Source organism: Lagopus leucura, unplaced genomic scaffold (genome assembly GCF_019238085.1).
Source record: "Lagopus leucura isolate 7727_CA_CO unplaced genomic scaffold, USGS_WTPT01 Super-Scaffold_702, whole genome shotgun sequence".
NCBI classification, from domain to species: domain Eukaryota; kingdom Metazoa; phylum Chordata; class Aves; order Galliformes; family Phasianidae; genus Lagopus; species Lagopus leucura.
In genome coordinates this window covers 10454109-10470735 of record NW_024962254.1, presented here as the reverse complement: position 1 = coordinate 10470735, position 16627 = coordinate 10454109, and the positions used below count along the sequence as shown (strand labels likewise).

The 16627-nt window shown below is 34.2% G+C and overlaps 1 protein-coding gene across 1 annotated transcript in view; it reads right to left on the bottom strand.

Moving 5' to 3' along the window:
• CNTN5 (contactin 5) overlaps positions 1-16627 on the bottom strand; it is a 277046-nt gene that overhangs the window by 44252 nt on the left and 216167 nt on the right. The window contains exons 13-15 of the mRNA XM_042862457.1: positions 16078-16205; positions 15472-15647; positions 3461-3581 (exon numbers count right to left, since the gene is read on the bottom strand). Of these exons, the coding sequence (XP_042718391.1) occupies positions 3461-3581; positions 15472-15647; positions 16078-16205 (425 nt within the window). The remainder of the gene's footprint in view (positions 1-3460; positions 3582-15471; positions 15648-16077; positions 16206-16627) is intronic.

The window sequence follows — 16627 nt, the reverse complement described above, 5'->3', positions numbered from 1 at the left end:
TAATAATTTAAGCAATTTATGATTATGCATAGCAGATAATTTCACAGAACCTTATCTTGAATAAGGAAATATTTTTCCAAGTTATGGAGTAATCTATTTGAACATAAGCAGATTGTGCCAAGTATGTCAGGATAGCAGTCTTCTGAAGGTCATTGTTCACTAGCAGGAGACTGGCATGAAATACTTGTCATTCATAACCCATATCAAGATTAAAATGCAAGACACTTAAGCTGGAAAGCTAATGTACTTCCTGACAGGTCCAGCTGTCAACAAAACATCTCTTCTTAATGACACCTGCATTCTTGGTAACACTGGAAAAATGAAACAAAAAGGGAAAAATAGATAACTTGAGCTCAGAAAACCACATTTAGAGAACAAAAAAATGACTAGAAATCACTAACAAGTTATTTTTTACTTTAGCATGCAGAATTCAGTCACATTTTCAAAGCACTTAGGAGTGTATCTGGATTGTCTTTTGAGAGGTAAGTAGCTCAAGGGATTTGAATCTTTGTTTTGCCCCAACATGGTCTAACACATCATTTTATATCTAAATTTGAAGTATTCCCAAAAGAGATTCACTAGAAAAAAAAAAACCATAAAAAAAAATTGACATTTATTTAATTGCAGCTTCCCTAAAATTAAGAAATGTAAGGTAGTGTTTTTGAAAATGATTTGAAAATATTTTTAAAAAGTCTATAACCAGGAATAAAAAACTGAAGAATAGAAACTTGCAACTCTCTTTTTTTTTTTTTTTTTTTTTTTTTTTTTACATCTCACACACATACATAGTAAATTCAGAGACTTTGCACCATTACCTCCATGTTAGTAACTAAACTGAAAAAAAAAAACCAAAAACAACAACAACAAAAAACGTGATAACATTTACTTTTGTTCTGGAATTTAAATTCTACTTTATAGTGCAGGGCAAGGAAAAATTTCTGTGCAATGGTAAAAGTAGTTTCATGTTTAGTTCCCTGGGCTATATTCAAGGCACCTTCCAATAGAATAACTCACAAGTAAGGTGAGTTTACAAAATATATATGTATATTTATTAAGGATATGTATCCTGGTTTACTGTCACTGGTATCAGTACTCATTTTCACGGATGTGCTGGAATTTTGCTTCTGTTGGCGCTTCCCAGAGTTTACAGCAATGTTTCTGGTATCTTCCTTATGACATAGGTTGTAAAGTTTAAAACAGGAAATTGTTTTCAATATGAATAGAATGAAATTATTTTACTGAAAATTATTTTACTGGAAACAAATAATAATATGGCTTTGTGTTTGTATCTCACTTTATTGTGTGGTGGCAGTGGTTGTCTTTTTTTTTTTTTCATAGATGGCATTTTCTTTTGTGAGGTGGTATTATTCAGTATGCTGACATTGAAAGATCTATTGCTGATCTGTTTCCCTAAGCAAAGCCTAGTATCTCCAAAAGCTATATTTAAAGGTGTTTGAAAGAAGTTGCAATCTGGGATCACCAAAGAGTGTCAAATTGTAGGCGACTGAGCGCTTTCATTAAAGAGATGAGTGAATAAAAAAGTATTAGCGATATAGAAATCAAAATCAAATTCTTCTAACAGTGTAAGGAAAGATAGATTACATTCTAAATATTTTGGATTTTTGCAACATTGATGTTCATGAAGAGTAATCATTAGTGACTCTACAATGTACTTTAATCATAGAATCATAGAATCATAGAACGGCCTGGGTTGTAAAAGGATATCAAAGATTATCTAATTTCAAACCCCCTGCTATGTGCAGGGTTGCCAACCACTAGACCAGATTGCCCAGAGACACATCCAGCCTGGGCTTGAATAGTAATGGCTTCAGTCATTTGCTGCAATAAAAAACAAAATCATCCTGCATTTTTTTTTTGTGAAATACCGTCACTGTAGGAATTTATTTTACTTATTATGCATAGATGTCTTAAGATTAACTACTTCAGCAAACCCTGTATTATGTATTTTCATGGAAAATTACCTTTACATCAAGACAAAAGCATTCACATAATGTAAAGCAGTTTGTGTCAGAGATAAACTTTTCTTAGTACAGTCTATAATTATTAAATCATAAAAATAAGGAACCAACATTTTAAACAAAGTATATTTCAATTTAAATTCTATTATACAGCTGTCATAGTTTTAATTTCATGAGCAAGGTGGCATGGCAATGTGGCACTTGAATACATACATTCTGATACTTCTTATAATACACTTTTTTACATTCATCTCAAACCTCTTCCTGAGATAAATATTTATTTTCTATTTCAAATTCAAGAAACCCATTTATATACAATTTAGTAGCTGGTCTGAAATGTTCTAGATAGTAGTAAGATAAGAGACTTTTATCACTTAATAAATTCCATAGCATTAGAATTGGCATTGCCTTGCCTACCCATAGAGCCTCCAGCTCTTGTCTGAGGGAGGTAAAAGTAACATAAGTCTTGCATAACCCACAAGGTCGATTCAGATTTCATAAGGCAGCTAAAACGGCATTTTGTGCTTATGCTGAGGAAACTGAATGCCACCATCCCAGTAGTGCCATAGCTCATAGAAAGTTGATGGTCCTCAAAATGACTTTATGGAAATATTTAGCAGCTACTCTCATCAGAATGTGAAGAGCTCTGCACTCAACCAGAAACATTCTTTATCATTTCAAGTGTATATTCATCCTAAAAGTGATGGATATGAAAACATCAAATCTAAAGAAGTGATGAAATGTGATAGAATAAATATTTTTGAAAGATTATAGTCTCTATATAATTTTGATTTATATTTTAACTGAAGTTCATTTTTTTATCAATGATAATAAAATATCTCTCTCAATTTATTCTTTCAAAAGCCAAGTAATCCACAGTGAGACTGTCCTGCTCTGCTATCCTGCAGAGATCTGTGAATTTAGGCACTGCAGCACTCTCCAGATGTATTGCTGGAGAGTGAACTTGAGTATACACACACACATACACGGAGTTCATAACACAGACATACTCTGCATAAGGGGTTGTACATATGGCATTAAAGCTTGGCTTTACTGGAGTCTAATAGTGTCCTATTTTTGGTTTTAGGTCCTGCAGAGCACTGACCACATGTTACTGCATGAAATGGGATATAGAGCAACTCAACCGATTGCAAAACTGGGCCTAAAGATGCTGTAAAAATTTGGTGAACACAGTTCCAAGTGAGAAAAAAAAAAGATCCCTGTCTTATTAAGGGGCTTCTGCTTCACTGTTTGTACCTTTCATTTTACAAAATGATTTATGGTCTCTTTTCTTGAAGGGTAAATATTTCTAAACCATTAAACCCGGGAGGATGCCTTGACTTCAAGGTGAAATGCAGAGAATTGCAGAAAAAGCACACAACGCATCATACCTACCTACATACAGACCTACATTTGTGCAATTTGTTAAGATTTCATTTACATTCCCTGGTGCACTGAGAGGGTGCTTTGAGGCCACTCACCCCTGACAAGCAGCTCGGTCTCATCTGACACAGTGTCTGCTGCAGTCTGGACCCTGCAGCCGTATCTCCCAGCATGCATCAGCAGGATGTTCCTGATCATCAGGTCTGCCGAGGACGCTTGCTGAAACAGGCATGAAAAACCCATTTAAAATTTAGTAAATCCGTGTTTTGAAGGTAGCTCACAGAGTGTTTTGTGCAGTGTGAGAAATTCACATCTGTGGCTTTCATCTTACAACATTTATGTCCCCTAATATCCCCTTTTGAGGATTATCAGCAGATAATCAGCACACTGCATTTATACAATTAGTAATAAGGACTAAAGAAGAGGATTTGTGGTTTTTAATAACTTTGATTTTGCTTAAAGCACTCTATGGATATTTGCATTCTCAAAGAAAATGAATCCAAGATAACACAAATAAATTAATTAAAGAGCAAAACAGAAATATTTGATGTAATCCTTGGCATTGCAAATGTGCTCTTAGAAATGAAAAAGAGTCTTCCTTCCTCTTCCTCTTTTCTACAATGCAATCATATTTGGAATATGTACCTCAAATGAAATTAAGATCATTTAAAAGATTATGTTAATTGATTCTTATTGACAAAGGAGAAATTAATACTAAATAAGATCAAGAAAATATAAACAGATTCTCATTTTCCCTGCCAGAACCTACACATATTGAAATCTGAAACATGCAAACCCTGGATATGTGTGCACAGAAAGCTAGTTCAGATTTTTGTTTTTCAGTATTCAAGGCAATGGTAACTACAGCCCCCCAGAGTTATGAGCAGAAACTTGGAAGATGGAACAGTCATTTATTTTGAGAATGGATGGCTTTTTTTTTAGAAATATCTGTACTATTTAATAAACTGAAATGATAATATCAGATTTTACACATACACAGTTTTATCTGAAACTAACTAGAGTCAGTTTTATCTTATTTCATATCATTTGATATCATATATCATATTTGATATCATATTTACATCATACATGTATAGAAGGAAATCATTTAGCTAGATTTAGTACACATTAAACCATATCCACAGATACTGTTATATTATTGTATATATATTGTTATATTACACTGATCAGATAAGAGTGAATGAAGGCCAGCCTAAGCATATGGTATGGGAATTACAGTTTCCTTCTCAATTATAATCTATAATAATCTATACTAAAACAAAGTATATTTTTATTAAATCCAACAATTAATATTGTAATACCTGGCCACTTCTAGGCTAATTAGTCTTCTCTTAATTTTCATAACCAAGGCAAAATCTCTACCAAAGCATGTTCACATGCAAAGAGGGAAAAGAGAAGGTGGAAAGTCAAGGCCGTCTAGTTTAATTGCTCAGAAGCTGAGCAGTCCTGGCTGCCATCCTATCTTCCAGGGGGCTCATGACTATATACATCATAGTATTATTTGAAAAAACAAAAAAATATATATATATTTAATATCTGTGTACTGGTGTAGCTGGACAGACAAGCAGACATGGCAAGACACTGCTTTAAGTGGAGAGCTTAAAAGGTACCCATGAAACACTTGGATTTAATGCAGCATAACAGGATATGCAACTGGGGTTGTTTAGGGTGTATGAGTGGAAAGAAATTACTTGTGATATGTTTAATACAGATGTATATAAGTTTAGACACTAGCTTTATTATTATGGATAATGATATATTAGAATCTATTTAGATAACTAGGAGCTGATCAGGCCTTTTAAAAAAGAAAAAATTATTTGCTGTTCAATAGCACCAAATGTCTTTACTAATTTGGGGACCTTTACACCATTATATAAGATAAAAATTTCAGAATTTTATATAGTAGGAGTTTGGTATGTCTAAGTTGTGGATAAAATGCTGCTGTATTCCTAGATTTCATCCTACTTTTGTACAAAGTTACATAGCACATAGAAAGAATAAGCAAAAGCTTCATTAAGTGATGCAAGTGCTGTTTCTACGCCCATACTCATCCACTAGAAAGTGAGGACTATTCCATATTGACACTAAAGCAGTCCTCATTGTTGGGAATGAAGGGAAAGGTACTAGGAAGGTATTAGAAGATGTAGTAATAAGCCATAATAGAATCTTCGTTATCTTGTGGTGATTAATACAGAGATTCCCCCTTAGTCAATTCATTCTTTAAACTACTGTCAACGTGGTGTCTGGATTGTCATCACATTTATCTATGCTGAAAGTTAGCCTTGTCTCTGAACTTCTGCTGTCCTGGAACAAAGTCAGGAAAGGAGAGGCTGAGGCCAAACACTCAATGCATGTAAGAATGCACTGGAGTTTTAAATTGATCTAAAAGCAACGAGAATTTCAAAGAAAAGACACTACAATATCAGCGATTCAAGGTTTGTGTCCCAACCCCACCAGTCCCCTACCTTTCTTTTTCCTGTTCTCGTGTTTGCTTTTTATTAGTGTAAACCTTGGAATAAGGCTACTTTTGTGATAAGAGGTTCAAGGCTTCAGTAAATTCTTATGGTCAAACTGATGTGCTGGCTATCTTGAGCCAATCTCCATAACATGTTACTGCAGATGCTTGTTTAAAATTTACAATTCATTTTTAAAGCATCTACTAAGAAAGAATGTAGCAGATACTCCATTAAGAAAAATGTCCAAGGTCGGAAAGTTTCTCTTTTTTTTTTTTTTTTTTTTTTTTTGTCTTCTTTCGGTGGAAAATGACATTTCAACAAAAGCACTCTTTCCCCTTCAGGCAAGACACAGAACAAGTGAGAAGATTGCAAGTAGAATGGAAAGAGCTCACATCTTGGCTAAATGACTCAGAACAGCCTGAGGTATCAGTGACTATGGGATTCTAATATTACTGAAAGCCAAAATTAGCATGTCTACTTTTGTCTACATTTATATTTCCACTTTATTAAGTGTACATTTAAAAAGCTGCATGTTACTCCATTATTTTGATGTTCTTAAACAGAGCACATTTTGCAATAGCGTCAACAGCACAGAGTAGAGAGGTAGGATCAATTCCCTCTCCCTGCTGACCATCCTTCTTCCGATGCAGCCCAGGATATGGTTGGCTTTCTGGGCTGCAAAGGCACATTTCTGGCTCCTGTGCAGCTTGCCACCCACCAGTACCCCCAGGTCTTTTTCAGCAGGGCTGTGATCTATCCTTCCATCCCGCAGCTTGTATTGTTAGCGGGGGTTGCTGCAATCCAGGTGTAAGACCTTGCTCTTAGCAAGTGTATTCACTGTTCAGAATAACATCTATAACACATTTAGCCAAGTATATAAATACTTATATTTATTCAATATAAGTGTCTTTTGTGTGGAAAATACCTTGTATTTAACTAAGAGAAGGCAGATTTATCAGTCAACTTCTAATGACAATAAAGAGGGGTAAAATTAACCTTCAAGGCCAACATCAGCTATGAACCTACTGTAAAGCTGAACATATTCCCTGTGTTCATTAAAAGGCTGAAAAATAATAACACAGCTACTAATGCTATCTGTCATGTCTAATGGTTCTTTCTAGGACAACAAATCATTGTGCCATTTATATTATACTCCAGAATATCTCATTAATCAGGTTCTGCGTGGCTCCAGTGATCAGTGCTGTGAGTATTGTAAGCATGCGAAGAATCTATTCCTCTTGCTGCTCCAGTGTGGTATGTAATACGTTATCTGAGGTCACAATTATGTCTTCAGTGTATCTAAATAGAATTACCAGTAAGGTGCTTCTTGAACTAATTTTTCACAGGAGCTAATCCCACTTATATATATGTTTATTTTTAACATAAAGGTACTTCCCCAAACTCAAAAAGGTTCAAGGAGCATGTAATATTCATATTTTGCTCAGTGAGCATCATCCTCTTGGATTTGTTTTTCTGCATCCATTTCCTTAATGCTAGTGATTTGCAGAGAAGACACAAAACCAGAAAGTAATGCAGAGTTAATACTTTTTATCCATCCTACCTCCTTACTGAGAAGAAGATGTATGAGGATTTTTCCTGGCTGTTTCATAAATCCTAAGAAGATGTGAATTGCTTTGCTGTGAAGCAACTTCAACAGACGGTTCTTAAAGAGCAGAGAATTCTGCTTATTCTTCCTGTGTGACTGAGTTCATTACCTTGAGCTAGTTGCTAGGAAACCTCCATGTTAATCCAGCCATTCATTTTCTGAGTTTTTATCTCCAAATCAAGGTAGTTCATTCAGTATCCTATCTTTTCTTTTAAAAGCTTTGCACAAGAATATAAGCTGCCTACACTTGAAAAGGAGATCACAGTCATAATGCAGAGTCCTTTCTTAGTGTCCATTAAGTCTGTTCTTTACTTCCTCCTTGTCACTTCCGGGGAAGAATTAAACATTGGTTTGATTATTGCACAGCTCATCACATCTGTTGAAACTGCAGAATCATATCTGCAAAACATGCATGAAACTTAGAAATCATTCTCTCCTTATAGTGCTATTCATTTCACCTGCAGTCACATCATCTATTTCTAATACCTGTCATTTTCCACATTGGTCATAGTACTACTTTTTCACACTTCAGCTGCAGTTCTATGAGTATAGCTCTGTTTTATCTTGTCAAGAGGGCCAAAAAGAAAAGGCATATTAAAATTATGGATAATCAATAGAGATGATTTTACACTGCAGGGGCCTGGGGTCTAGCAAATCCGCGCATTACTTCTATCATGGATTGGGAATGGGAACTCCATCTGGCCACCATGTGATGAAAACCATCTCCTGCTTAGAGGACATAAAGGTTAGTGAAGATGTTGAAACAGATCATGGCACAACAAAAGGTTAAATCAACAGGGAAAGGAGTGGACAGAGCTTGACTGCCATTGCAGGAAAACTTTTATGATAAAAGCCTAACTGGTGTTTGACTCAGTTCCTTATTGCAACTGCAGGGGTTTGCTGTGTCTAGCTCTCATCTTCCTCACTTGAGAGTTAGGTGTGAAGATGTTTTCCTGCAAAGGGAGTTTCTATACAGAAGAGAATGGTTGATACATGGTACAAAAAGCTTGAAAAGATGTTATGAAGTCACCTTTCTGTATGAACTGAAAAGAGTAGAACAATACTCTGTAATTAAATGGGACAGTGATTTGATCCTAAATAAGAAAGACGACAGCCATTAATGTGACCTTCTTCAGCTTAAGTAATTATTCAGAATATATGGTTTTTTTTAACAGCTAGAACACAGGTGAATTCCTGACTCAGACATTATTGGATTTAGCAGAATAGTCTTTATTAATGAAATAAAGTCAGTCAGGCTGAATTAAAAAATGATTTCACAGCTGAATCTTGTTTGTTTGATATATTTGATTAGCAGTGGAGTTTATTTTTGGTGAATTTATCTGAAGTAAAATAATGATCTCACAAAATAAGCTCATGGCAATTTTAGCTTTGTAACATCAACAGTAAATGAAAAATAACAATACAATAAAGCTCTTTTAAATGATGCCGACAATTTATATGTAGAGTATGATGGATTGTTGGCTTCCAGCCTACCTCTGTTCAAAATACATTTAGGATGATGTAAATGCCATTTCATGCAAAATCTTAGCTTTAAGACATCAACCACTTGTCTGTTCTTTGCTCGTGCTGTTTACAAATTGCAAATATTTAATGTTTTTTCTTTAAAACAGTCTCTGTGTTGGTGTAGGGATCGTGGAAAGTTATATACTGCCTTTCATCTTTTAAGCATATAAATTTTTTTAATCAAATATTTCCTTATTGTTACTGTTTCTTGTGATTAGTGGCATATAATATAATAAGAACAGCAGTATAATAGCATTCAGGCTGGTACCATTTATTTGAGAACCACTAGGTTACACATATTTTACTTTGTCCCTGACTATAAGAAATTGTAAAAGAGACGGTTCTCAAAGTTTCAAATCTATAGAATCTAAGAGAATCTTCCAGTGGGGATATGGGCCCTTCCAGAAGAAGTATATTTCTGAGTACTTTGATTTGTGATAACAGGAATAATGAAAAACTTGTTTTTTGCCAGTGAAGTACAGGATAGGAACAGATGTAGGTGTTGGAGTGAACAGAGTGGACATGAAAGTGCAGCCCGATTTGCTGCAAATGAATCTAATTCATTGTATTGAGAGAGGGTAGAATAAAAGATGGAAGTAAATGAGTATTGGGAATCAAGGTCTCGGGTACTAGAGTAGATTTGTGAGAAAGATCATAGATCAAGTTTTTATTGAAAACTGAAAAGAAGGTGATTTAGGAAAAAGCTTAGATCAAACAAGACTGAACGATTGATATGATACCTGTGCTCTATTTGAAGATGTAGATAAAGGGGAAAAATAAATCATAAAGACATGATTTGAACATAAGAATGGTGATGGCAACAGATGAAGATGCCAGAAATGAAAGTAGAACCCAGTGGTAAGAATTGTGGCACTTAAGAGGACACATGAAAAGGAAGCATGAAAAGCAGATGTGATGGGTTAATTAGCATTTAACACAAAGGAGATTGTGACAGCCATACTTGGGAGAAGGAAGAGGGGAAGGAAAAGGGAATACTCTTCCTGTTGGCCAGCCAGAGTGAGTTCTCCTCTCAGGACTCTCTCCAGCACAGAAGATGACAATGAGGAAGTTGAGAATTGTATCAGTTTTTACTGTCTTTTTTTCTTTGTGCTCTGTCCTTTTCTTTGAGACTTGTCCAATCTCTTTATTGATTAGCATTGATTAGAATATGCTAATTAAGGGCATATACTGCACATTGAGGGATTGTTAAGCTTCTGAAGACATATTAGATATTATTTTTAAAGTAGTTTTTTTGATTGCTATTTACTTTGTTGCACATTGTGTTTTCTTTTGCTCTAACACTATTCAAAATTTACAAAATGAGGAACAAAAAAAGGCAGCAGGAAGTTCAGGTGATTTTCAGGCCATTGGGAACTCTGCCATGGGAATACAACTGGGATTGCAGGTGCAAGGCTGTAAGATCAGAAACAGAAGAGCAGCAGCATAAGAATTGCAAGGGAGAAATACTGCCAGAGATGATCAGGAACAGCAGCTTGAGAGCAAGATTCCAGAACTGTATGTGAAAAATACACTGCACAGGAGTCTTAGTATTAGGCCGTATTAATCAGATGCTCAAAGCACAAGTGGTGCTGTTACAGCTCAGATTAACACAGGGCCAAGCAGTTAAATGGTCCATCAGCTGCAAGTAAATGGGAAAGAATAAAGAATGTCTTGTTGTGAAATATCTTGTATATACTCTAGGATTATTTTTTTTCTTTTTTATAATGTGTTTCTTTTAAATAAGGAAAGGAAAAAATACTTTAATTGAATAAGCCAATATAAAAAATTATTTGGATGTTATTTTTTAGTGTTAATCATTTTTATTTTTTTTTAATTTTTTAATAGAAATCAGGATTCAGGGAGGTTAAGAGACTCACATTGTCCAAAATGCTCAGTTATCTACCTGCTCCAAAGTAAAATGAAAGAGAACACATGCTATTTATTACCTTCTCTCACTCTTTACTCATAGCCAAAACCACAGGTTTGATTCTGGGAAATGCTCACTGTTCTTTTCTAATGTGGCATACAGATATGTCTGCAAATGTAAGCTGTTTACTGGGATATTTTATAGCCCAGAAGAAGTGCATGGTAAAGGGTTTTTTTAATCCACATTCTTCTCTGTGTTCAGACTTTTGGTTTGTAGCTATCAATCACAAAACAAACAAAAACTTTTGACAAACCCTTATTCCAGTTTGTCCCCTCCTTCATACACAAGAAATTTATATTACTACAGGAAATACTTCAAAAGACAAAGTATAATTTCATTTGGAAACTGCTTCAAATCTTTCAAGTATTTAATTGCTGTAGTGTGACAAATAGGCAAAATGTGGCTGAATTGTCTGGATACCAGATTAATTGGATCTCCATTCTATTTTTTCCAACCAGTAGCTAACTATCATGGCTATTTGCAGTGAACTGGATATAGCAGTACTGGCCTGAAAGAGAATTATCCTCTATGCACAGAGCATGTCTCTTCTACAACACTTTTGCCAACTATTGTTTTCCTTTGGGGTCTGTGTTAAAGTAGGGTCCTATTTAATTAATGTTGTTTTTTTTTTAATGTCAAATAAAGAGCAAAGATTTTATTAATAGCCTCTGTTTTATTGATTCTACATAGTGTAGAACTTAGTGGTGCCTATCTAGAAAATGACAATGAAATTTTAATCTTAACTGAAATGTGATTGTTCTACAAGCAAACTGAGGAGAGAAAGGAAGACGTAGGGAAAGATCCAAAGTTATGCCCTCCCATAGTTTCTACGCTATTGGATTGAGGTCTGTAGTTCTAGACAGTGCCTAATGCACTGTCCAGACCTCTATAGCCTTTTCTCAGTGAAACAATAGATTTTAACTCACTTCTGTGTGGATAAACAACCACTGAAAAATTCAACTTGTCAGTTTATGTTTATTGCTTCCCATGGTTTCTGTTTCAGTTAAGACCAAAGACCAAGAAGATATTGAAACTAAAACACTTTCCTCAGTCACTGAGCGAAAGACACTCATGAAGATCAAGGTGAGGGACTCTGAGAGAAATGCTGCTGCTTACAAGTATGTGGATGACCACAATAAATCATTGTGCTTATGTGCCATAAAAACAGTATCAACTTCCAAACACAAGTTTGGAATGGGGATAGCTGAATGAAAATCTACTCACAAAATCAGATGTTTTACCTAGAAAAGTGATACCTCCTGGTGAAAATTAAGGTCAATTAATTTAATTGGAAACCTTAAAAAAAAAAATTCTGAATAGGATTTTGAATGGGATTTCTAGACTTGACAAAAAGAGTAAAATAGAGAATCAAGGCCACTCTAACAGAAACAAGAAAGCATATGTTTTCTGTACCAAAGTGTTCACCGGTGTTACCAAAAGGAAATCTTGTCAGTTCAGACTTCCATGCAATGTCATTTTTTTTTAATTACTGGGACTACTTCCTCACAGATCCTGAAATGTTATAGTGTCTTTTGGTAGATCAAATATGATTTTTATAATGCCAAGAGACCCTGAATATTTGTATCCCTTTGAATGATAATTCTGCTACAAAATGTATTGCAGAGTTATGCATGCAAAAGATTTTGCGTGTTTTCCTGTCTTCAAGTGTAGACTGCAGAAATAACCCCAATGGATTTTAGTCTCTTTCCCTTAATATTCCCTTCATGCACAGCTTTGTGCAATTTGACAACTGTACAACATTTATCCTCTTGCCAGACAAGTCCCTTAAGTATCTACGTTGCCATAGGTATAAAACCTTTTGTAGCTAAGTAAATAGCAACAAGGAAATTTTTAATTTGCATAAAAAATAATTGTCAATCTGGAAAATGAAAACAATTTTTTTTTTTGTAATAAATGTATATGTAGGTTGCTCCAAAAGTAATGCCTCCTAATTAATTATGAAAACTAAACACAATTACAAAAATATTTGATAGAACAAATTCTCAAAATAGCTACAAAATACTATTTTTCAACATAATCACCATATTTAGCTGTGCATTTTCCATCAGTGATGAACAAGGGCCTGCATGTCATGCTAGTAAATATCTGCATGGTCATCCAGAACATGGCTTGTCTTACATGGCACTGTTGCCACTGCTGAAATATGCCATCTGCCATCTTGCCGTGCTCACATCACTGCTTGGTCTCCATAAATTCATCACCATCAATGAATGTCAATGGGTGCCATTTTTCCACATGAAGGAATTCAGTAACACACCTTTGCTTCATATGCACTTCCGTGTCAGACACCATTTGTCAGACTGTCCCCCTGCTGCCGTCTGTCACATGGTAACATTGTGTAATGGAAAATGGTGGGAAGGTTCAACCTCTACTACCCTACCACCATCTGCCTCTGATACTATGGGCCAACATAATAAAATGAGACATTACTTTCAGAGCAGCCCCCATAATTTAAAAGCAAGGAAAATGATATGTATTAGATAAGTTTTCCAATTAATTGTGATTACTAGGGAACACACAATTTTACCAAGTGGAAATTTATCTATGACCCAAATAAATATTACTTAGGTGATAGTTTTTACAATACTGCACTAAGCATCAGAATGTTTATCATAACACCCGGAGCTGCCATGGTGAAAGTGCACACAGTGCAACTGGTGTTTAGAAGCTGAGAATAGTTTTGTTATTAACAAAGCCCATTCAAATAATATTCAGTTGTCAGGCTTTCAAACAAATAGACTGAACACAAACAAGTTGGAACATTTTTCATCTGATGAACAATCAGTGTGCAACACAAAATAGATGTGTAATTATAGAATGTCATGCACACAAAGGATATATTTTTCTTCGATGTATAGAAAAGAAAAGCAAATTGTACATGATCAACACATGCAATAAAGAAGTATTTTTTCAAAGAAAATCAGGGATAAAAATTGAATTTTATTATATTTCAAGAGATCTTTAGATTCCTTTTCACTGCATTCTTAAAGTGGTGATTTTAATGTGTATGCCTATTTGTGAAGGATGGATTAAAGGAGATTAATTGATAGGATAAACTGAAGAGGTTTACTTTGTTTTTCTTTCCTCTAATACTTTGTCATATCTTAGGTTTTAATGAAAGAAATATATTTTTATCCTCTTGACTAATTTACTATACAAATGTGATTAACAGAAAGGTAAATGAGGCTCTGGAAGTAAATAGCAACTCTGAAGATGGCAAATATTTACTCATTAAACAATTTTTTTTTTTCCTACTTCATCATTTAGATATTAAGTATTGATTCCATTATGACTGCATGACTATTTGTCTGGATATAGGCCCAGCATGTCCTACTCCAAATTCTCCCTCTGGACAAACCTTACTTTTATCAATGTGATGGCTGTTTCTAGAAGAAATGCAATTATGGAAGAATACTTCCACAATCTACTTATTCCTGAGTACACATAAAAATTTAATTTTGTTAAATTAACTTTACTTTTGTGTAAGAAATGTCTTTCTCAATGATTAGAAATTCCCTCCAACATAGAAATTCTAAAATATACCGAAGGAACTGCATAACACATTTATATTTGAAATGCTAGGAAAAAAGCTTCAAGTTAAATTGTATTTATAGGGCATTTTCTTGAATCAGATGACATTGTAACCTTGTTAAAAAAAAAAAAAAAAAAAAAAGAAAGTTTTCCTTCTTAAATATTTAGTACTGGATTTTGTGTATTGGACTTTGTCAGATGAAGATAAGTATGCTAAGAACTTTCACACTAAGGCATGCCTTGCTAATCTTTTTCCACTAAAAGTCTTATTAAGTCAAGCCAAATTAAAAGACAAACAGACAAATCACTAACAACAGAAAAAAACCACACACATATACATATATAGTTTGATACAGTATGTATGTATGGTATGATTTGTTTAAAGCCAATTAGAAGAAATGAATTCAGCTAACAAGTTTTACAATGTAAAGTTATCTTTTCTTATATTTGAAACATTACTTATATTTGAACTTATATTTGAAACATTAACTTAAAACAAACAGGTTTACATTACTTTATCATACTATTATTTGATCGCATCAAACTGTTTTAATCACAGGGTAATGCGTAATTTATGTGCATATTTTTCCAAATTATTTTTGTTCATTTTAATAACAGTTGACAGCTAGTATCTACTTTGTGCAGGGGGGTGGAAAATAAAATATATGTTCATTACTATTCAGATACCAAAATATCTGATATTTTGCAGATAAAATAAAAGCATTCAGAGATAAGGACACTTCAACATCCATGTTGTTTGTGAAAAAGAAATTAATGTTTATAGAAACATCTTTTCGCATCAAAATCATTTGAATGTAGTAAGAGTTGGATTTAAATTGCTTTCTGTTCCCTTGGGAAGCTCATTGGATGCCTCACAGCTAGCATGAAGGCTTAACCCGTGTTCTGAAATCTTCACCTCTACATTTCTTTTCAACATTAGTGAAACAAGTTATCTTATATAACATGTAAAAGCATGCAAACTCTTATCACTCTGCAGTGCATAAAATATGCCTGGTTACTTACTGCCTTGATGCTTTCAAAGTGTCCATCTTCTTTATCAAAATCAATTGGCTGCCCATTAAGTGTCCAATAGAAAGTGACATCTAGTGTGCTATCATGAAGGGCTTTGCAACTGAGGACAATGCTTTCTCCAACCGTTAACTCTATTTTCTTGGGAGTCAGCTCTATTCTTGTAGGTTCTTGAAATATGGAAGGATTAAGAACATTTAGTTGGAAGTGTAGTTACAGAAAGACATCAATATAATATCTTTGAGTTCTTTATTCCCATGCAGAAAGGAGTAAGGGCTAAATGAGTTCGCCAAACTAGCACACGTTAAAAAGGGTATTGATTTTTAGTTTCTCTGTTTTCTTCTGTTTTATTTATAGAATTATTTATGATCCAGTTGATTTAATAGTTATACAAATTCTGCTGACACGCTGCTAAAATTTAAAAGCTGAACTGTGCAATTTCATGCAGAGCTTGATCAAAGAGAAGTTAACCTGATACTTTGTTTTAAATGGTCTCTTATTCTGTTTGTACAGTGTTGCATGCTTGGCTGGAGATTGTAAGCAATAAAGAAACATTAACAATGGGAAATCATCAATAACATTAACGTATTTTTTTCATACCTTTAACAGATACTGATGCAACAATTTCTGCAGACCCAAATACATTTACACCTTGGCATGAATACCGTCCTTCATCAGACTTGGAAGCATTCAGAATTTGCAAGCTTCCTTGTGGAAGAATAGTTATCCTGAAAAGGAAAAATATGTGAATATAACTCCAGTCCTGGAAGACAAATTCCATGATGATTTTTAGAATTAATAAATAGGATTGAGAACTGCTGCTTCCATAATGAAGGATGATGAAGATGATAATTTAATTCTCTGTTTCAAAAGAGCTTCAATATACCCATTTTACTCCTTCTCAATCTTTAATCAATAAGTTACAGGGAAGCATCAGTTAGTGTCTTCTTACACTTATCAGTGATGAATTCTAATGAACCTTTTTGTCTTTAAAGTTTCACTTCTATATTATTGTCAAATCAAATTTCAATATCCAGCACATTTTCAGAAAAAGAAAAAAAAAAATGATCTTCTAAGTCAAATCTGAGAAGAATGAGAAGTAAAATGTAAAAGGGAACTGGAAAGAAAGAAAGATAAAGAAAGAAAGAAA